The following is a 23,652-nucleotide window of genomic DNA, read 5'->3' on the forward strand; positions in this document are numbered from 1 at the left end:
GGAGCTGAAGGAACTGGTGCTAGAGGACTTTCAAGTTCCGCACACCTGGATTTAGCCTGGGGCTACTGCAGCAGGCTCCTGAGAATAGCCATAGGCTGGGGGGTGAGTCGGGGGGGGGCAGAAGTATCAGGCAGAGTAGTTGGAGACTTAAGGTTTATCAGTTAACTTCTGAACCAGCTTTATGAATAGTATAATTTAAATGCTATATGCCCCTGTCCTGCATAAATTCTCTCCCCATGCTTGCATCAGATTTCTTTAAGATAGCACAGACTCTTTTATTATAGATAAAGTACACATATTGAGTTTAAGTGGCACAGTCCTTCAACAGTTATTTATTGCGCACTATTCAAGGAGGGTGGTCTATAGAGCTGAAGGAAGTAAAGGGGGTGATGGGGAAAACACAGACCTCAGAGACCTCTAGTTTCATTAAAGCTAGCTTTGCTTCCCTGGTAGCTGTGAATTGATAAAATAACTTGTGCATGGAGGATTTTTATAGTAGGATCATTGCCTAAGCCAAAATATGCATATAATGCATATAATGTGAAACAAGTCTTATAAATACCATTTCTAAAAAACCTCATTATATTACAAAGGAACTTCTTTTCTAAAATACCAGATAAATGAGTTATCACCATAGGGCAAGGAATAAAAATTTGAACATTAATTCTTTTTAGAGTATCTATTTTTATTCCTGTGTTAAAAAGACCTTACTGTTTCTATTTCATCCTCTCAGCTTAATCTTTCCATTTTTCTGAAAAGCAAGATGTATCATGGAATAACTTGTGAAATAAGCAGAATTTATATGAACACACACTCTTTAAATCGTGACCACAATTATAATTTAATACTTCATCATTTCCAAGGTTTTGCATTAAATTTAACCTATTTCAGAGTTATGAGGGGAAAAAATGGGATCATAAATGGAAAAGTACTTACAAAATACAAGTGAAATCATTATAGAAATATTTTCATGGTATAGATATTAAGCAATTAGGTAACTTACTCTAGTTATTGTTATAAGTGGAATCATAATTTAAAGCATTCTTTCCCTGCCATTACTGTATTCTCTTTTTTAGTCTCAGAATGTTAATGTTTATTTATTGCTGTTTCTCAGATATAGTTGCTGGAAAAGGAGATGGTGGAGAGTCAATTTATGGACCAACATTTGAAGGTATGTATCTTTAAATTTTGTCAGTCACATTTTAATTGATTATTCAAATTTAACAGGACTGAATGATTTCACAACCCCAAATTAGATAGTGTTTGGGGTAATATACTACAAGTACACATACTAAAAGTGGGAGTTTAAAATAGGGTAGGTGGGAAGGCATCCCAGTCCAGTTCAGAACAGCTTTGTACATAAAATTTTTCACTTGTCTAATTATGTTATTTCTTTAGGATAAGTTTCTAGAATTAGGACTGTAGGTGTAGAAGGGAATTTATATTTTTAAGGCTTGTACTTTGCCATGCTCACACTTAGAATTGGTACCTTGATAATCATCCTACTAAGACTGCTGTTGGGGATTCTGGGAAGATGATAGTGGTGGTGGCATAGTTCCTTAATTTTTTGAAATCCCAACATAAATACAGACAAAAAAAATTAGATAGGAAAACTAAAGACCCATGGATAACACAACAAAACTAGGTGACAAGGTATCTACATGAATTCCAAATATAAACAGGTAAAGACAAACTACCAACAGCCACAAAATCTGCATGGTATCAGCATGTATGTGAGAGAAAGCAGGGCATCTGACAGAGCTGAGAATATAGAACTCCACAATAGGCAATAGCAGGTGAGTGCATGGAGCCCCTTATAAGGCTTGAGGAGGCTGGAGCAGTCTAACCTCTGTGAACTCTCAAAACCGATCTGAAAGGCCTCTCTTCCAGGACAGGCCCTCAATGAGGAAGAACTGCTGGGAATGGAATAAAAATTATGCAGGTATCGGGACAACAGTGATAAAGAGGGAAAGGCAACAGAGTCAGGAAATCTCAGAAAGCAAGTTGCCACACAGCTGAACAACACATGAAAACAGCATAAGAGGGAACTTTGTGAAGTTAGGAAAACTATCTTCCTTCTAAAGCCACACCTACTTCTAAACATTGAAGAATACTAATTGTACATAAAACTAAAGTTGCATTAAAAAGCAGCAGAAATTTTCATGATTATTTAAGGAAAAAAAAAAAAAAGGAGCACAGTAACATTGCTACAGATAATGAAAGTACCCTAGAAAGAAGGCTCACAGAACAGAGCAAAACTGTAACAATTTCAAAAGGAGCTAAAAAGACATGAAGACAATGATATAAGACAGGAAAGAACTCATAAATCAAAATGAGGAAGCTTTAGACATGAGGTTACAGAACTAAAGAAAAGAATTAACAATAAAAGAAAATTTCAGAAATGAACAAATTAGAAGGAACACAAGACCAAATAGGCAGTCCAGTGGTTAAGACTCTCCCCTTCCAATGCAGGGGGCATGGGTTCAATCCTCGGTTGAGGAACTAAGGTCCTACATGCTGTGTGGCATAGCCAAAAAATAAAAAAATAAGAGAAGTAGAAGGTAGAAGAAGGAAACTTTTTTTAAACCAAAAAGAGATGAAGAAAGATAAAAAGGATTTACAAGAAAGTGATAAGTACTAAAGATAGAGAAGATCCAGCATACAGATGATAAGTATTCCTAAGAAATTAAATCAATGCAAGGGAATGGAACAAACACTAAGAATTATAATTAAAGAAAACTTTCCTGAAATAAAAAAGGATTTGATATTCTATATTTTGTTTTGGGTGGTGATTACACAACTATACCCAACTGTCAAAATGCATCAAAGTGAACATCTAAGATATATGCATTTTACTGCATGTTTATACCTCAAGTAAAAATATCTGTTTAAAAACTTGAAACTACTTACTGAAAGAACACACAGCTACCAGACAATACTGAACCAGAACAACCAACACCAGACATATTTTACTAACATTATTAGATATTAAAGAAAAAGCAAAAAATTCTTTGGGCAGGTAGTGATTCACAGCAAGTGATTTATAAGGGAAAGAAAAATACATTATCATCATACTCTTATTCCAGAAGAAAATACAGTAATATATTTAGGATGCTCAAGGAAATGAAAAGTGAACTGGGGACTTTATATCCAGTCAAACTGAATTTGAATTATAAAGGGCACACAGAGTTATCAAAATGTAAAACTTTAGGGAATAGTGTTGCCATGAGTCCTTCCTGAGGAATCAGTGACTGTAGCATGAGCTTCATTCAGCCAAATTGCAAGAGGGACCCTGAAAGAAGAACTGGTGGTGAGCATTAATCATATAGTTATTTATAAAACTAAAATTTAATGAGGATTAAAAGGGTGAGAGTATGGTATACAATGACTATATGCTTAGTCTAACAATTTATTTTAAATGAAAGAAACGGGGAGAATATATGCAAAATTTTAAACTATTTTCAGTAAATTTTACTGGTGATGGTATTATTAATATTATTTTTGAGATTGTTATATATATAATGTAGGAAAAAACAAGTAAGTAATTACGGGAATTTCTAATTTCATCATTTCCTGTGTCCTTGAGAACTAGAATCTTCAATGTGGAAGAAAGGAGATACAGATGAAATACGATAGAGGTTAATAAGTAAAATATTCCATAGTCCTGAATTTGAATTGGAAATATCACTTTAAACTCAGGAAGTATCATATCTGTATCTATATCTATATCTAATCTATACCTGTATCTATAGTTCTGCCCATGGAATTCATCTGCAAACAATGACCAGCCGAGTAATGACATACACTCCTGGAATTTAGATTATTGTTTTGAAATGTCTTTTTTTTTTTTTTTTTTTTGCGGGCCTCTCACTGTTGTGGCCTCTCCCATTGTGGAGCCCAGGCTCCAGACGCGCACAGCGGCCATGGCTCACGGGCCCAGCCGCTCCGCGGCATGTGGGATCCTCCCGGACCAGGGCACGAACCCATGTCCCCTGCATCAGCAGGTGGACTCTCAACCACTGCGCCACCAGGGAAGCCCCTGAAATGTCATTTCTTGATTAAAGAAACCAGGGCTTCTGGGACAAATGGCAGATTCCAGTTCTGAGACAGGAAGTTTTGAAATGAGCCTGGAACCTCAGTCACGCTATCATAGCATCAGATAGCCAGGAGCGCTATTGAAGATTTACTGGGGTCACGGCAAAGGGCTCAGGAGCCAATTTGAAGAGTCTCTCACTGGCCAAAGATGAAATAATTTGAATAGTAATTACAGTTGATTGAAACCCAACAAATATTTTAAATCCATGAGTTCATAATGATATTATAAAATGAAACCTACTTGCTCACCTCTGGGGGAATGATAAGAAATGAATTCATTATCTTGAAAACTGATAAATATAGGTAAAGAATCAAGCATTTATCTTGCCTTTCCTATAGGAACTATACCAAACTGTAGATAAGGGAAAACATCTTGTTATAAAAGTATTCCAATTAATAATGAAAAGGAAAAATAAAATTAGAATGTCACCATTTTGCTGCCTCCAGGGAAATAATGGATGTAGGCATTTGCTGCATCAGCATCTGCTAGCTTCACAAAAACAGAGATAGACAGTATGAGCCTTCTGTTGAGAGGACACACTACCAAAGGGATAGAACAAGCGTCTGATGAAGCTGTTGGACCTAGCTTCCAATTTGCGAGAAATGCAATCAGTTCTGCTACAACGTGTTCTTAAAAATCTCTGTGCTATGTAAAATCATGAAATGAAAACCACAGGACTTACGGCAAAACTGAGGTAAAAAAACTTCCTCGGTGACACATTAATAAATAATAACCTAATAAAAACAGTAACACAGTTTTATATATATTATGTGGTCAAGAAATACATCAGTACCAATAATAAATAAGGCACTTTACCCTGAAAACTTCTTGACATCTGTGGAGGCGGCAGGGGAAGAGCTGCAGCTTGTGAGTGATCCTGAGGTGGTGGAAGGAGTCTTCTCTGCAGCCAGAGGGAAGCTGGAACTCCAGATGTGGGTGGACGCAGCTCATACGTGGTGACGGACGTGGCTGGTCACGTCTGAGGTGTGTGTGTTCCTGGGTAGCTAGCTCAGTTCAGCAGAGGCAGTTTCCTGCATTCATTCGCCTGGTGGTTCTCCTGGAGGGAAGTGCATTAAAGCAGGGGTGAGATTCATCATGCTCAAGTCATTCCCTCCCTAATATATCCATCAAGGTGAAACAATCTGCATCTTCAACACAAGTATTAGCACAGAACCCACAGGACAGGGACAGAGAAACCTGCTGAACTGCACCGTGTGTGCAATTGGCAAACTCTGGCCTGGGAGAAATTCTAGAGGTGAAGTAGCTTAGGTTCATTAACAGATAACGTGTGAAAAAAGAAAGGGACAGAGGTAGAACCTGTGGAGGGAAGGCTGGCAAAGTTCTTTTTCTTGGTCTGAATGGTGGTTAAAAGGGTGTTTGCCTTATAATAACTTTAACAGTAATTCTAACTATAGTGTTCCATGGCTTTTTGTGTGTGTCTCTCTCTATATATATATATCTATATATATCTATATATATCTATATAGATATATATACTTTTTTTTTTCTTTTTTTGCGGTATGCGGGCCGCTCACTGTTGCAGCCTCTCCCCTTGCGGAGCACAGGCTCCGGACGCGCAGGCCCAGCGGCCATGGCTCAGGGGCCCAGCCGCCCCGCGGCATGCGGGATCCCCCCGGACCGGGGCATGAACCCGCGTCCCCAGCATCGGCAGGCGGACCCCCAACCACTGCGCCACCAGGGAAGCCCCCGTGTCTATATTTTAATACAATGAAAAGGTTTAAAAAATAATAATCAATGGCCAAAGGAAAAGGGAAAAATAAAAGCTAGTTTTCCTTCTAAATTCATGTGGAGACAGCTTTATCAAATGAAATCATTCAAGTGACACCACTCATTTATTTATTCATAGAACTTTAAACTCTTAGTTAGGTGCTGACATGGTACTAGGACCTTAGAAAACAAAGATGATGTGACCAAGTTTCCACACTCCAGGATTTTAGTGTTTTTGCACAGACATTTAAACAGATAAAGTACAGGCACGGTGCCCATCGCCATTACAGAGGAAGAACCCAGCGCTGTATGAAAAAGGAAAGAATAGCTGCCTGGGAGAGCTGGGGGTGGCGCCCAGAGCAGCTCTGAGCTGGGTCTGAAAATAAGACGTTGCAGACAAGGAAAGGACGTTTGGGCAGCTTTCCTGGCATCCTTAATCCCTGATGAGAGTCTACCATACCTCTCCACCCCATGGCCATTATCAGATCACCCAAACTCTGCTTGGAGGTGCAATTCTGGGCAGAACTGGGGTCTTCTGTCCAGTAGGAGACTGATTTCTTGGCTCATTTCTTCACTTGCCCCTTTGGACATCCCTGTGCCTCCGTCCATTCCCCTTTGCTCCCATCCTTAGATACTATGGGGATTCAGTCTCCAGCTGGATGCCTGGCTCCTCTGGTGCCCAGGGAGCCCGGTGGGTTTAGGGAAGCTCTGATTCCTCAGTTTGTCTGTTTCACTTCACACAATCAAGTGAAAAGGAGAGATGCTCCAGAAGGAGAAATGAGTGGCTGAAAGAGCACAGGGCCAGTACTCAGTACAGCTAAAGCATGGGTTTCCCTCCTCCATTTATACTCACCACCCCCACCTCCACATGGAATGTTAATACGTTGTTGACAGCCAGACCTGCCTCCACATTCTCTCATTGGACTGTATTTCCATGAGATGCAGAATTAAAACCCAGGGCTTGTTAAAAACAATCACAACCACAAAAATCACTTTTATTAAGCTTAACACAGTGAATTTAAAAGAATGAAATATATATATAATTCAATTAGTTGATTGTTTTGTAAATTGTTTAATCTTTTTTTTTAACTTGAGGAAAGTCTGTTTTGCTTTATTTATTTATTTTTTAATTAATTAATTTATTTATTTTTGGCTGCGCTGGGTCTTCATTGCTGTGCACGGGCTTTCTCTAGTCGCGGCGAGCAGGGGCTACTCTTCCTTGTGGTGCACGGGCTTCTCATTGCAGTGGCTTCCCTTGTTGTTCAGCACAGGCTCTAGGCACGTGGGCTTCTGTCGTCGTGGTACACGGGCTCAGTAGTTGTGGCTCACGGGCTCTTGAGCGCAGGCTCAGTAGTTGTGGTGCACGGGCTTAGTTGCTCAACAGCATGTGGGATCTTCCCAGGCCAGGGCTCAAACCCATGTCCCCTGCATTGGCAGGCAGATTCTTAACCATGCGCCACCAGGGAAGCCCTGCTTTATTTTGAATCACAACTTTTTTTCTCTTCCCAAATCCTGTTTTGAAGTTAGAAGCTGAATATCAACCCTTTCCCCACCCCCCGCCACCTTGTATTCCTTTTATAATATCCCTAATCCTTTCCACTCTCAAAGGATTGGTGACTTCATGGCTTAAGCTGACTAGAGAAAACGTTAATTATATGAAAAGAAGAAGAAAAAAAGGAATATATTTTTTAAATACAGTATTATCCTTGTTACATTAAGTAGAAGTTTCTTAACATTTGCATGTGCCCTAATTCACAGATACAGCACTTAAAATCCATTTGTCTAATTCCTAGATCTCCTTTATTTTTTTAAATAAATTTAATTATTTATTTATTTTTGGCTGTGTTGGGTCTTTGTTGCATGGGCTTTCTCTAGCTGTAGCGAGCGGGGGCTATTCTTTGTTGTGGTGCACGGGCTTCTTATTGCGGTGGCTTCCCTTGTTGCGGAACACAGGCTCTAGGAGCATGGGCTTCAGTAGCTGTGGCTCACAGGCTCCAGAGTCTGGGCTCAGTAGTTGTGGCCCATGGGCTTAGCTGCTCTGCGGCATGTGGGATCTTTCTAGACCAGGGCTTGAAATGGTGTCCCCTGAATTGGCAGGTGGATTCTTAACCACTGTGCCACCAGGGAAGTCCCTCCTTGTCTTTAAATGAAAAGTGAATGTTAATAAAAAGCAGACAGCCTGATGCACTGTCAATATTCAATAACGCAACTAAGTTATGCAAAAGTATTTTTTAGTAGAAATAAGAACTGAAGATAATGTGGTCTGGGTAGCCATTTAAGGGCTATTCATTTTTTTAAATTGTGAGATTTATCTTATATAGAGAAACTGCATATGTACAATCTAAAAATAATTATAGGGACTTCCCTGGTGGTCCAGTGGCTAAGACTCCACACTCCCAATGCAGGGGGCCTGGGTTCGATCCCTGGTCAGGGAACTAGATCCCACATGCTGCAACTAAGAGTTCACATGCTGCAACTGAGACCAGGCGCAGCCAAGTAAATACATAAATAAAAATATTTTTTAAAATATATTTTTAAAAAAACTTTTAAAAAAATTATAAAGCAACTCCCCCATATTACCATCTTTGTCAAGAAAGAAAAACTGCCAGCATGCCAGAAGCACCCCATTTGTCCATCCTCAATAATAACTCCATCTCCCTATTAGAGGTAACCACTAACCTGACTTTTTCCTTGCTTTTCTTGTTAAACACTTGTGTATGGATCCCTAAATAACAGAGTTATTGACTATTTTTGGACTTTATATAAATGGACTCATATGGCAGGCATTCTTTGTGTCTTATTTCTTTCATTCATCACTGCCTATGAGATTCATCCATGTCGTCTATAGCTGGAATTCTCTTATTTTCACTACTGTTTAATATTATGAATATACCCGAATAATCTATCCATTCAAGTACTGATAAACACTTGGCTATTTATTCCTAATGTCATGTACACAATCAACATGTTTTAAAATAAATATTTCAATGTCAAAGAGTGTTCTGCCTATGTTCTCATCTAGGAGTTTTATGGTTTCAGGTTTTACATTTAGGTCTTTAATCCATTTTGAGTTTATTTTTGTATACAGTGTGAGGGCATGTTCTAATCTCATTGTTTTACATGTAGCTGTCCAATTTTCCCAGCTTATTGAAGAGACTGTCTCCTCTCCATTGTATATTCTTGCCTCCTTTGTCATAGATTAATTGACCATGGGTGCATGGATTTATTTCTGGGCTCTTTATTCTGATCCATTGATCTATGTGTCTGTTTTTGTGCCAGTGCCATGCTGTTTTGATTACTGTAGTTTTGTAGTATATTTTGAAGTCTGGGAGGGTGGTACCTCCAGCTTTGTTCTTTTTTTTCCAAGGTTGCTTTGGCAATTTGGGGTATTTTGTGGTTCCATATGAATTTTAGGATTATTTGTTCTAGTTCTGTGAAAAATGTCATGGGTATTTTGGTAAGGAGTGCAATAAATCTGTAGATTGCTTTGCATCTTTGTTTCTTAAGGCAAAAGAAATTAAAGCAAAAATAAACAAATAGCCTAATTAAACTTAAAAGCTTTTGCACAGCTAAGGAAGACATCTGCAAAACAAAGAGACAACCTACTGAATGGGATAAAATATTTGCAAATGATATGACCGATGGGGTTAATATCTCCAAAACATGTAAACAGCTCATACAACTCCATATCAAAGAAAAGAAAAGAAAAGAAAACAACCCTATCAAATGGGTAGAAGACCTGGAATAGACACTTTTCCAAAGAAGACATACAGATGGCCAACAGGCAGGTGAAAAGGTGCTCAACATCACTAATTATTAGAGAAATGCAAATCAAAACTACACTGAGGGTATCACCTCACACCAGTCAGAATGGCCGTATCAAAAAGGCTACAAATATCAACTGTTGGAGAGGATGTGGAGAAGAAGAACCTCGTACACTGCTGGTGGGAATGCACTTGGTGCAGCCACTATGGAGAACAGTGTGGAGGTTCCTCAAAAAACTAAAAGTAGAGCTACCATATGATCCAGCAATCCCGCTCCTGGGCATATATCCAGAAAACACAAGAACACTAATTCGAAAAGATACATGCACCCCAATGTTCAAAGCAGCACTACTTACAGGAGCCAAGCTATGGAAGCACCCTAAGTGTCCATCAACAGATAAATGGGTAAAGAAGATGTGGTACATATATATACAAGGGGATATTACTCAGCCATAAAGAAGAATGAAATACTGCCATTTGTAGCAATGTGAATGGACTGAGAGAATATTATGCTTAGTGAAATAAGTCAAAGAAAGATAAATATTGTATGTTATCACTTATATGTAGAATCTAAAAAATAATACAAATGAATGTATATAACAAAACAGAGAGAGACTCACAGATATAGAAAACAAACTAGTGGTTACCAGAGGGGAGAGGGAAGGGGGGAAGGGCAAGGTAGGGATATCAGATGAAGAGATACATACCCCTATGTATAAAACAGAAAAACAACAAGGATATCTTATATAGCACAGAGAATTATAGCCATTATCTTCTAATAACTTTTAATGGACTATAATCTGTAAAAATACTGAATCACTATGCTGTACACCTGAAACTAATATAATACTGTAAGTTAACTATACTTCAATTAAAAATATAAAAAATAAAATATTTCATTAAAGCAGCAGTTTAAAAATGCTAGGTAGCACACGCAATTTACTTTTTTTTTTTTTTTGCGGTACGCGGGCCTCTCACTGCTGCAGCCTCTCCTGTCGCGGAGCACAGGCTCTGGACGCCCAGGCTCAGCAGCCATGGCTCACGGGCCCAGCCGCTCCGCGGCACGTGGGATCCTCCCGGATCGGGGCACGAACCCTCGTCCCCTGCATCGGCAGGCGGACTCTCAACCACTGCGCCACCAGGGAAGCCCGCAATTTACTTTTATATAACAATAAATAATTAGTGAATAGCTATTATTATTTAAGTACGCTGGTAAAATTAGGGCAGTAGGTTTAAAAAATTGATGTTGCAGGATTCAAGTCCAATTTCTACTTGACATTATTGTCTTCAGAAAATTATATAGAAATGTCCCATATTGTCTGCTTATTCCCTTACCAGAGAGAATACAGGCAGTTTCCCCAAACTTGAGAAAGCAGTAGTTGCTTTCATTATAAACATCAGAATGAGTTTTATATTAAATAAATTCAGAAACTGATTTTCTTCAGCAGGTGAATTCTAATTTCTATTTCAAACAAAGTTACACGCTTAATGCTTTCAAAGGTCTCCCATAATCACAGAATCTTTGGTAAAAATGTTACAACTCTATAAATTTTCTTTCCAATTACTTTCAGAATTTAAGAAAAATTGATCATAATATCTAAGAGCAATGACAAATACCATTTTGTTAAAACTCTCTGAATCTCTGCTTGGGCAGATTTCTATGCCATGTGATTTTCTGTGAAATTAATGGGCTATTCTCTATTCCACTGAAATGAATATGGAGTATCAATGTAATTATAAAGATATATTTGCAAAAAAATACTTTATTTTCATTTCATAAATTTCAGAGGTCCTTTATTCAATGTTCAGTTTAACAAGCTAAAAGTAACCACCATAGATATGGCTTAATTGCTTTGTTGTCTTAGCTTTGAAACTTAAAATGAGAATAGTCAGCAATTGCAGTTTAAGAAAATCTTGACAGTTAATATTCATATCTCTCAATTATTCCCAGAATTTGATAAAGTTATTGAATGAAAACTTTTACTGAATTTCTCTTCTATTACTTCCTTCTGTGTTTTTGAGTTTGGAGGCAAATCTTATTTCATGCTGGAAATGGTTCTTCCTGAAAATGGTGGCCCGATAATCACCATATAATTCTTTTTACTTATTAATCTTACACTAAAAAAATCACTGTCCACAAAATCTTGGTCAACCCATATAAGGTTTGAGATTAAAATTTGTTTAAAGATTACTAAAAATAAGCATAAATTATTTTCATCATCAATATTTAAGGCCACACATGTGCCAAGTAATGTGCTAGGGGGCCCTGGGGGTAAAGCGATGATGAGATAAAGCCCCTGCCTTCACAAACATGAAACAGCCTGTAAACAATTACATAAAGTGTTTTAAAGACTATAATAAAGGTCTGCAGAAGATGCTGTGAGGGGAAGGGTCTGTCTGTGAAAGGTTTCTCCAAGGAGCCATTTTTAATTTCACATTGATAGTTTGAATAAAATATTACTGCCAAAACAATACAAGAATGTTTGCTGACTTTTATTCCTAAAAAAAGGTATGTGCTTCCTTTTATATTATTAATTTCAAGTTCTTCCTTTTACATTATCTATTTTCTTAGCACACTTGTTTTTAGCTATATTAATGATAAACTAAAGGTAAGTGCTCAAATAGGTCTAAGACTTTCCAGCTTCTCTTTTTTAACAGCCCAGTTGAGTGAAAGTAAAATAAAACAAATAGAATATTTATAATTTGGAATATATTGCTAAATATGATTGAGAACCCTTGTTACCAAGCATTGTTTGTACTTTATGTATTACTATCAATCAAGAAAACAGAAATATTTTAGTGACCTATTGCATATTGTCTTTTCTAGATGAAAACTTCTCAATTCCTCATAATAAAAGGGGAGTTCTTGGAATGGTCAACAAAGGCCGTCACAGCAATGGGTCACAATTCTACATCACACTACAAGCAACTCCCTATCTAGATAGAAAATATGTGGCTTTTGGGTACGTGCATTGTAAGTTCGTCTATATAGTATTCATATATGTAAAAATGTGGTTCAGAAAGATGTGGTAAGTATTGTACATAGTCTACGGGTAAATAAAAATAGAATTTAAAAGCAAAAGTAATACAAATACTGTAGACAAACATGTTCAGAAATAAGTATTTCATAAGAAGCTTGCTATCTATAATAAACATGGAAACGATTTAGGCACAGCCATTATAATGTCCTGTGCATCCATCCATCCATCCATCATCCATCCTTCTATGGATCTTCAGCCTCAAGGATATTGTCAATTCTTTTAACTATGAATAACACCATAGTTCTTAATAATGTAGATATATTTAGATGCAGAAGTGAGGTGAAGCCATTTATGTAATTGTCCATGAACATTGTGAAGAGAGAGAGAAAATCGTCCAAGCTACAAGTAACTTTTTTTTTTACTGAGCAATTTAAAATATGGAAATATCTCAGGTAATAGTTACTAGAATATTATTAGCAAGATGCTTATAGGCATGTGGACCTAATATGGATGGTGACTATACTTTTTATCACTCCCGTGTTTCATATCTGTTTGATTACTGAAATGAATATAAATTGAAGCTTACTTTGTCTTTCCTGAAATGATGTATAAGGTGTCGGAACTTTTCTGAATATTAGATTATTCCAGCTACTCCACAGGGATAATTACTGACTCTTCATCCTCAGAAAAAATTCCAGGCCAATGTTAATTTTAAGCACAACCAAAAAAAATTTAAGCACAATTATTCCTTCAGTGTAATGCAGGTGATATTTCCAGGTTGAAAAAGCAGAAAGTATATTTTCATCCAAAGGAGATTTCTTGAAAGAGATATTTTAACAGCTACATAAGCTAAAATAATGCATTTTCCTCCATTTTCCCTGGTCTTAATAAACTATATTCTGATTTTGAAAATGCATTCTTTAATTATTTTTTAAATCCAAATAATTCTTACAATTTCTTAAATCTTTTAAATATCTTCCTGTCATCTTGCTGGTATTATCTTGCCCTCAACCATATGCTTAGGTGATCCTTTATATCCTTCCAAAAGGTACCTTTCTCAAATGCAAACATGACTACTTTAAAAAATTTAGTGACTCCTTCACCACCTCCACCCCCAGATGCGTAGAGCCTAGAGTTCAGAGCGGCATTCCAGGTCCTCCACCCTCTGGCCCTGCACCTTTTTTCAGCCTTCACTGCTGCTGGCCTTCTGACCCATTCATTCAACCAGCATTTTATCAGGCACCTAACAAGTGCTAGCCCCGGTGCTCAGTCCTGGGGCAAGAGTGATATGGCACAACTTCCACCCTTCGGGGAGCCTATATAGTGTGTTCGAAAACCCAACAACTGTAAGACAGTGAGACATGAACATGCAAGCCCTGTAAAGGGTGCACTGGGAATACAGGAGAGAGGGCAAGGCAATAAGTACCCTCCAACTCCTTAGTAAAAGCCAATGCAGATCCTACAGGATGGTAGTGGAGAGGAGCAGTGCTTGGTCTCCTTTTGGTGATTGCCTTTTCCCATGTGATTCATCTTTAGGGGAATCTCTCGCACTAATTCGTTATCACCAACACACTGGCCTCAGGGAGGCGCTGCACTGCTTTTATTGCTCTAGCCTAAGTATAATCTCAATTTTTTTCCCTTAAGCCTCCAAGTAACAGCTGAGTCTGGGCGGAAATATTTAAAGAAGACCTGACAGAACGCTAGGGGAGAAGCAGAAAAGTAATACCATATTAGGCACTAGATAATCTGACAAAATATAACTAACTCCTTCAGGGATACCCTCCTTCCCTGCTGTAGAGCTGCCTCTAGTGGAAGATGCTTTCTCTTCCCTATCATCACAGAGCACCCGCAGGTTTACCTGAGCTTCCAGAAGCCCAGACATGGTTAGCATCCTTATTGGAATGCTTCACTTGCTGTATTCTCACCACAGTAGAGAATACAAGAAGGAGGATATGGGAGAGAAGACCATGAATTCAAGATGGACAAGTTATGTTTCAAGTGAGGATACCTGTATGACAGGCAGGTGGCAACTCCTGAATCCCAGGAGTAGGTATTCAAGCTGGGCAAGGGCTAGAGATACAGATTTGGAAGCTTTGAACATGGCAGCTGAGCTGCAGCCAGAACAGAGTACCATCCCTCCCAGAACAGCCTCTGGGCCTTTGCTTGTCTTGTTACGTTCTGCCTTCCTTCAGTCTGCCAAACTCCCTCCTGTTCAAGGCTTAGGTCAGAAATACCCCCCCTAACTACCAAAATCAAACTGCCTCTTTGTCCTCTTTGGCACACTGTGAAAAACTTGAAATAGGAACTGAGCCTCACTTACTTTGTGCCCTAACACCTGTCACAGTGGAAAGGTGCACACGGTAGGTGCTCATTCAGTATTTGTGAAACCAATATGGAGAATAGGCTTCACAGCCTCTTTGGACAGAGGTGAATCTGTCCATTTATTCCCTGCTCTTCATCCTCAGAACGTATCTTGTGTCCTGCTCTGTGTCACGTTTTCTAATTGGGATGCAAAAATAGAGCCCCCCAGAAAAGAAATGACTAGAGATGGTCAGTGTCAGCACTGACACTGTCCCCATAAAGGATCATGAAATGGAAATTGCACCTTCCCCTTAACCACTGCTTCAACCCAAACACTGGCAGAGGGCACAGTCCTATGTTTAGAGCTATCTCTCTGGCCTCTGCTGCTTTTAGTTGAGGGAACCATCAGAAGTCTAGTTCCACTCGGGGAGTTCTGGCTTGTGGCCAGCAAACACGTACAGAGACCCCAACTAGCATGGCTCTGGGCTGTCTATTATTCATGTATTCAGTGGATGGCAATGAGGTGCCCACTCTGTGCCAGGCACTGTGCACTAAGCAAAAGCATGATCTCTGCCCTCAGGGGAGAATCAGAAATTAATCCAAGAAGCATAGAAATAAATGTCAATTTTATCCCTGATCACTCCTATAAGGGAGAGGGGGAACTTGACATAAGCGGGGCGGGGAGGGGGGCTGTGTCTGGGAAACATCCCCCAAGGCAGTGATGGCTAAGATCTGAAGGAAGGCCAGGAGGTGACCAGGCCAGGGGACAGAGGGAGGCAAGGGCAAAGGAGACAGCTGTGGCAGGAAGGGCACATGGGGCGGTGGCTGGAGTGCTGAGAGCCAGTCTGGCTGGAGCCGACAGAGCAAGGGAGCGTGCTGCAAGGCACCCTCGAGGGGAGTGGGGAGGCCGGCCATGGGAGAGACCTTTGGTCTTTATCAGAAGGATGATGGGAAATTATTGAAGTGTTTTAAGTGGGGGAGGTGAGAGCACATTAGCATTTTTAAAAGATCGCTCTGATGGCAGTGAGGGTAACAGACTGGATGGGTCCCGGAGCAGGTGTGGAGGAGCCTGGCAAAGTGGACGTATCTAGAGCTACTTAAGGTATTTATGACTGATGTTAATTTAATTTGTAGGAAACAGCCTTAGCTAAGCTACATAGGACTCAATTTAGGAATGTAAGCTAAATGTGAAAATTTATGACTGACTGAATTTTCCATTTTTTTCTCCTATATAGGCAACTGATTGAAGGAACAGATGTTCTTCATCGACTAGAATTGGTTCCAACAGAGAATGAAAGACCAAAACAACAATGTGTGATTATTGACAGTGGAGAGTTTTATGCCTAACCCTCGTATCAGTATTTTCTGACAATTTATTATTGTACATCTGATCAGCTGTTTCTAGATTTAATTAAACAGTGTTTGTTAAAATTTGATTTGAAAGCTGTGGTGGACGCTGTAGGTTAGCTCTCCCAACACCCAATCCCTCCCCATTTTCCTTTCTTGCCTAAAGCAAAATACACAATTTCCCAGCCTCCTTTGCAGCTAGGAGTAGCCATGGGATACTGTCCTGGCCAGCGAGACAGCAGAATGCCAGTGGTCCTGCCCCTTCCCCTCTGTCCAGTCTTGAATGCAGAGAGGCTGGAGCCATGAAGGAAAGGCCAAGAGAGCAACAGAGGTGTCGGCCCCAGTTCTCGAGCTGCGGGACCAATACCAGCAACTCCCTATGTCTAGATTTCTTGCTGTCTGAGACAAATAGATCCCTGTTTGTTGGTCAATTATTGTTACTTGTAGCCAAAACCATTCTTAATTTAGGAGCAGTACCTAATGACCTTTGAATCCTAAAACATTTGTACCTGTAACAGAATTATGTTGGTGTCTGTAATTATATTTCTGCCATAAGAAAATTGGTAAATAACCAAACAGAAGAGAGGCAACGGAAAAAAATTCATTGTAGTATTTCGTTGTTTATACATAACATTCAGAAAAGGATATACACTTTAGATGGTTTTATGAATAGAATGCTTGTCTGAGCCATACCAACTATATGAAAACCAAGGGCTTGGGTTATAGTCCCTGTGGTGGTGGACTCCTGAGATGTTACTGGGATCCAGCTCTATCAGCTGCTCCTTAAGCTGAGATTCTCAAACCCACGTCACCTAGGGAAGTTTTTCGACAAAGACTACTGGACCCTGTCCTTGGCCTGCAGAGTCTCTAGATGTGGGACAGGGATTCTGCGCATTTGCTTAGCTCTCTCCCCAGAGGTTCTTATTTAAGCCACCTGGGCACTGGTCACTTGGGAATCACTGCAAGACATAAGCAACATGTTTCAGCCCCCTTTTTGCAGTCAGTGAGGTGCTTGCCTCTGTTAGTGGTGACCGCGCTCAGCTGCCGCCACCACTGCTGTCGAACTGCTGCTCTGCCCAGACCCACTGCACTTCTCTTGCCCTTAAGTGAAGGTCTGTCTTCCAAGCACAATCTCTCTTTGAGCTGATCTTAAGGAGACAGCCCCCTAATTGACTTGGGGCTTGCCAAAGGGAGGCAAAGGATTTAAAAACATTTTAAATTTTGAAATGATTATAGTTTCACAAGTAATTGCAAAAATAGAACAGAGCAGTCCTGTGTACAGATCACCGTTTCCCCAGGGGTCCCATCTTACACTACAATATAACATCAAAACCAGGCAACTGACAGTGGCAGAGTTGTCATTTTACCCTGTATATTGTAGATCTGTGTGACTGGCACCGCAATAAAGACACAGAACTTTTTCAGCACCACAAAAGCCTCCCTCTGGCTAGCCCTTTATAGTTAACCTACTCCCTTGCTCCCCACCATCCCTAACTCCTGCCATCGGGCATCTATATACACCTCTATCTTCCTCCCTTCCTTCCTTCCTTTCTTTCTCTCTCCTTCCCGCGCTCTCTCTCTCTCTCTCTGCCCTCTCTTTCTCTCTTTTCCTGTCTCTCTCTCCCTCCCTCCCTCCCTCCCTCTCTCTCTCTTTCTAATAACAGCTTCATTGCTATTGCCATATGGTTCTATCCTAAGATCTGAGGTGGACGGGGAGGAAGCGTACTGCCTGTGTCACGTTCTCAAGTGACCCAGGGGCAGCAGAATGTTAAGAATGTGTGTTCTAGAGCCAGACAGCCTGAGTTTGAATCCTGGCTCTGCCCTTCCCTTGCTGCATGCACTCAGGTAAGAACTTCACTGGGCCTCTATTGCCTCATCTCAAAACAGTAGTACCTACCACACAGAGCTGCTGTGAGGGTTCAGGGGGTCAGGAATTTGTAGACAGGATCTAGAATACGACCAATTATGCTGTAAGTGCTCGATACACGTATGATTAATAAAATCCTGGTATATGACCTTCAGGGTGTTGTCTAGGAACTTGTATTTTTATAAAACTCCTCAATGACTGATTAACAGCTAGATTTGGGAAACACTGAAGAGGAGGTATCTCCTCTTCTTCTACTCTTAGGAGTTTTGGCCAACCTGAGAATTCAAGCTGTTTGTATGAAGCCTCCAGACCCACTCCCTGGGCCTTTGGAGGGGTTCCTCCAGTCACACTGGCGACACCTCAAACAAAGGGGTGCTGGGCTTGCCACAGAGGCTCTCAGCAACTCCTGAAGCACGGGATGAAAGAAACTGACACGTTGCAAAGGTCCTGGTTAAAACATTACAGGCATTAGTCATGTAATAACAAGCAGCAGAGCAATTCTTACTGGCAATGAACCTGCGTATTAGGGCATTAAGCATTTATCTGATATTGTGAAAGAACTGGGAAATTTGCATGGGTGTAAGAAACTGATGCCAGCCCCCCCTTATTTTTCGGTTTGGCTGCAATGTAAAGGTAGAACTCTGCTAACCGCCGAAAGGATGGCAAGTTCATGGTTACTTTGTTTGCTCTCACTTCCCACTTTTAGGCTGTGTAGAAATTTTAGTCACAGATTGTATATGCAGTGGTTCTTACTGCCATCATTTAAAGGTACATGCACTGATACTTCTGTCTTAGAATATACTGTCTTAGAATGATTTATGTTTAACTATATCGTTTGGAGAAACTGATTGTTACAAAGGGCTCAGAAGCTTATCCCAATTAACTCCAAATATAAGACTTTGATTTAACCAAAATGAAAGATTCTGATTTGATTAAACAGAAGGAATTCTAAATTTGTCCAAGTCTACAAATATGAGAGTAAAGGCATTCTGATGCTTTGTACAAAATGTTAGTTATGTGACCTAGCCCTAAATGCTGATATGGCAAAGTCAAGTACATATGGTCTGTCTTACACCAAGCCATGTGAATAAGCAGAGTGTGGTATCTTTTCATTTTTTTTATTTTGGGAGATTTGAGATAAATATTTTAAATTCTATCTAAAGAATATATTTTCCCCAACTCCAAACAATGCCGGCTATTTGTTAATGAATGAATAGGCTGGCAACCTCAGGATTCCATACTATTTACATTTTATACATATTTAAAATCAGGTGTGTTTGTTTTAGTCCCAGCTAGCTAGCAAAATGGTGCCCAAATCACTTAACCTTGCATTTTCTTCATTGGTAAAAAGAACAAATAGGAGTAAAGAAGTTGTTAGCTCCCTTCAGGCTCTAAAACTTCAGTGGTTCCCTGAGTAAATTTATAAAATCAATAACAATACTATTATCTACTTTGGGGCTTCAATTTCACTAGTAAAATCGGGGTACATCTATCTCATAGTGGTTTGAGGATTGAGATAATTTGTGACGACACCACTAATGATCCTTGACACATAGCAGAGATTTGATAAAAATTATCTTCCCATCTGGAATGCCAACCCACAAAAAACAGAGAAACTGCCACTGATAGAAAGAACATCATCATCATTTCAAGAAACAGCAAGTCCCTGTTATGCTCAGTGTTAGTTATTCTCACTAACATACTAATTTCCAATTGACTGAGTTAATTCAAAGGTATATCCTCAAAATTAAAATTAATCTCTATCAACCTAGTGATACTCTTTCCCTCGTGGAAACTCATTTTTTCAACTACTATATTGCTTATACCATCCACTACCCTTCCCAAAATGGAATCGCAACTTAAACTTGCAAATCTAGTTGGTCCATATCTTCAATAAATTTTATACATCACACAAAATGTAACAAACTCAGCAGTAACACATAAAACACAAATTACAAAGTTTGACACTTGATGGGGGCTTTGAAAACGTGGTGAATCATAGGTTCTTCTACTTCAGTGAGCATCAGAAATGCTTGAGCCTATAAAACACAGATTCCTGGGCCTCACACCAGTTTCCGGTTCAGTGGATCTGGAGTGGGTTGGAGAATTTGCATTTTTAACATGTACCAGGTGATGATGATCTGCTGGCCTGGAGACCACACATTAAGAACCACTGGGATATATTAAAGTCATAGATACATGAGAGACTTGTGGCATACAGGTATGCAGAACAAAGATAAACGTTATTAAACACTAAAGTGTGACAACAGAAAAGAATGAGAAAAAACGATGAGACAAGAAACTCTGATTTCATCAAAGCAGCAGGGAGGTATGCAAACACTGACCAATCAGAAGGGACAGCAACTAGAGGCCTGGTGCAGGGTCCTAGAGCTCTTGGCTGGGCTGGAAGTGAGCCCTTCGCTTCTAGAGAGGCAACAGGGCAGCCTGGGGTTTCAGAAGAGTGACTGGGACCCGTGGGACCCGTGGGCTGCTCGGGCAGTGCTCTTTACCATTCAGTACAGAATCAGTTGAACATTCTAATAAGCAGAATATCCATCAGGGTGTGTTCCGGCTGAAAAGCAGCACTCCAAGACAGGACTGGGAGGAGCACAAAGGATGCCTGGGCACAGGGGGAAGTAGTGGGTAATGCTGGATATCAGAAAGCTACCTGGGTGTAGTTTACTTTGGACTTGGGGCTTGTTCCTAAGGAATGAGTTATTAACAAGTCTTCGTTCTGTTTCCTAAAGGACTAAGAGGTATAATGGGAAAAGCTCTAGCCTGCCCAGGGTTTAAAGCAGTATAGAAATAAAAATAAATGTGTCTCAAGTGCCAGCCTAAAGGGAACCTAGGCTGGGCTCCAAGACTCCTGCATATCCAGCAGTTTTGTGTTGCTTGTACCATAACCTTACATACCTTTGTAAAACAAGCAAAAACCCAAATAAAGAAACAAAAACTTCACAACATGTCTTGCTTGATGTAATTTTGTAGAGGATTCACCACTAAGAATTGCAGCCACTTAGGAGAATAGAATAGTTCTCTACAGATTATAGTGTAAAGCAGTCTTCTCAGACTTTAATAGGTGCACATATGGATCTCGTTAAAATGCAGATTGTGATTCAGGAGGCCTGACGTGAGGCCTGACCTGCATTTCTAACAAGTTTTCAAGTGGTATGAATGGTATTGGTTCATGAACCACGCTTTGAGAAGCAAGGGTAAAGCAGTGGTTTGCAACCTAAGCTGCAGACAAGAAACACCTGGGGAGTTTTTACTACTCCTGAAGCCCAGACTTTATTCCAGATGAATTAAATCAGTACCCAGGCATCAGTATTTTTCAAAACGTCTGGATGGTTCCTATTTTAAGCCAAGGTTGAGAACACCTGCTTTAAAGTGTAATGCTCCCCTATGAAACCCTGGAACAGTTATCAAGGAAATACCATAGTCAAAATGGAAAGCATCTAGTACTTTATCACCAATCCTAATCACAGTGTGAACAGTAAGAATATGAATATACAGTTTTAGCTCACTGTTAATATTTGACTTATTACAATCCTTCTCTAATTTTGTTGAAAGTTATTTAAATATTACACAAGGTTTAATACATGTTAAAACTGTATTATACGCATGTAAATCAATGAAGTTAGAACACTCCCGCACATCATACACAAAAATAAAATGAAAATGGCTTAACTTAAATATGACATGACAACATAAAACTCCTAGAAGAGAACACAGGCAAAACATTTTCTGACATAAATCGTAGCAACGTTTTCTTAGGTCAGTCTCCCAAGGCAAAATAAATAAAGACAAAAGTAAGCAAATGGGACCTAATCAAATGTATAAGCTTTTGCACAGCAAAGGAAGCCATAAACAAAACGAAAAAACAACCTGCGGACTGGGAGAAAATATTTGCAAAGGATGCAACCGACAAGAGCTTAATTTCCAAAATATATAAACAGCTCATGGAACTCAGTAACAAAAAAACCAAACAACTGTATCAAAAAATGGGCAGATCTAAACAAGACATTTCTCCAAAAAAGACATACAGACGGCCAACAGGCACATGAAAAGATGCTCAATATGGCTATTAGAGAAATGCAAATCAAAACTACAATGAGGGACTTCCCTGGTGGCGCAGTGGTTAAGACTCTGTGCCCCAAATGCAGGGGGCCGGGGTTTAATCCCTGGTCAGGGAGATAGATCCCACATGCGTGCCACAACTAAGAGTATGCATGCTACAACTAAGGAGCCCGCGAGCCACCACTAAGACGCAGCGCAACCAAATGAATAAATAAATACTAAAAAAAAAAAAAGTTGACTCGTGCCTTCATTTGGTCTGGTGTCAGATGGTTATGTGCTAAATAAATACCGTGTGAGAAGTATCCTGAGAAAAGAAATACCTTTCTTTGTTTGAAGGCTGATAATGAGACCTCACTTACTTGGCTGTACTCTCACGCTTCTAGCCGTAGGTTGGATCAGTCAAAAACCGAGTTTCTGGGGCTTCCCTGGTGGCACAGTGGTTGAGAGTCCGCCTGCCGATGCAGGGGACACGGGTTCGTGCCCCGGTCCGGGAAGATCCCACATGCCGCGGAGTGGCTGGGCGCGTGAGCCATGGCCGCTGAGCCTGCCTGTCCGGAGCCTGTGCTCCGCAATGGGAGGGGCCACAAGAGTGAGAGGCCCGCATACCGAAGAAGAAAAAAAAAAAAAAAAAACCGAGTTTCTTGTTTACATCCAAGCAAATCTCCAACTAGTGTAGTTGATGGAACAAATATTCATAGTCATGAGGGTACAGAAGGATCCCACTGATTCGATTTGAGAGTTAGGAAAGCCTTCAAGTTTAGGTAAAAAATGATAGAGCTGTCTTCTTTTTTGGGGTTTCCATAGAAAAGCAGATCTCAAAAGCAACTGATGTTATTTTATTAGACTAAATGCACGTAATTAAAATTAGATGATAAATACAAATAGCTGAAAACAGCGTTAAATACAGCTTTTATAACCTAAGTTTTACCATTTGATATAAGCATGGCTGCACTTCCGAATATTTTTGAGTTGGGCATCAGATGGCGCTCACCCTTAATAAAAGCCTGAGCAGTGATAGAATATTAACAGGCATTTCGAAATCCGGCCCTGACGCCAAGCAATTGTGCCTTTCGGTCAAGTCACTTTTCTAAGTTTCGGTTTCTTCACCTGTAAAGTGGGGGTGGGAACAGACCAGATGGATTTCCAACCCATAGCGTCTTTGCTTCTTCGACTACAGCGGTGGCACAGACTGGCTGCTGCTACCGCTGGCTGAAATCGCCACGAGATTTAGATAAGTCAGGGTGGGAAGGCGTGACAGAGGTAGACAGTGTGCGTTCCCGGCTGGAAGTCAGGAGACCGCTTTCGGTGTTTCAGCCGCTCACATTACGTGGGCGGCGAAGCAGAAACTCCTTAACCGCGTGGTGCCTCCATTTCCCTGGGGTGTCCCAGCACAAGGTTACAGAATTCCAGCAAAATCGACTTTCAAGGAAAAAAGCGCGGGTCCTACGAAGGATACTTATGCAAGCACGTTGGGAACGCGGGAGGACAGTA

At 40.1% G+C, this 23,652-nt stretch overlaps 1 protein-coding gene and 1 long non-coding RNA gene across 4 annotated transcripts in view; one reads left to right on the forward strand and one right to left on the reverse strand.

Annotated features, from left to right (window-relative positions):
• Positions 1–16,381, forward strand: part of PPIL6 (peptidylprolyl isomerase like 6) — a 34,619-nt gene extending 18,238 nt beyond the window's left edge. For 2 of the 3 annotated variants that reach the window (XM_082634141.1, XM_082634143.1), the window contains 3 exons: positions 1,115–1,171; positions 12,416–12,551; positions 16,106–16,381. In XM_082634141.1, coding sequence (XP_082490267.1) covers positions 1,115–1,171; positions 12,416–12,551; positions 16,106–16,217 — 305 coding nt within the window. In that variant the 3' untranslated portion in view covers positions 16,218–16,381. Of the gene's footprint in view, positions 1–1,114; positions 1,172–11,539; positions 11,687–12,415; positions 12,552–16,105 lie in introns of those variants that run through there. The other variant, XM_082634142.1, reaches the window with a different exon arrangement.
• The window catches only part of LOC309811429, a 40,769-nt gene extending 18,049 nt beyond the window's left edge, over positions 1–22,720 (reverse strand). The window contains exons 1-2 of the long non-coding RNA XR_014295165.1: positions 22,521–22,720; positions 4,913–5,153 (exon numbers count right to left, since the gene is read on the reverse strand). This is a non-coding gene — a long non-coding RNA (uncharacterized lncRNA). The remainder of the gene's footprint in view (positions 1–4,912; positions 5,154–22,520) is intronic.
• Positions 22,721–23,652: the final 932 nt, after the last annotated feature.

Source organism: Mesoplodon mirus, assembly GCF_964341445.2.
Source record: "Mesoplodon mirus genome assembly, chromosome: 10".
In the NCBI taxonomy this organism is placed as follows: Eukaryota; Metazoa; Chordata; class Mammalia; order Artiodactyla; family Ziphiidae; genus Mesoplodon; species Mesoplodon mirus.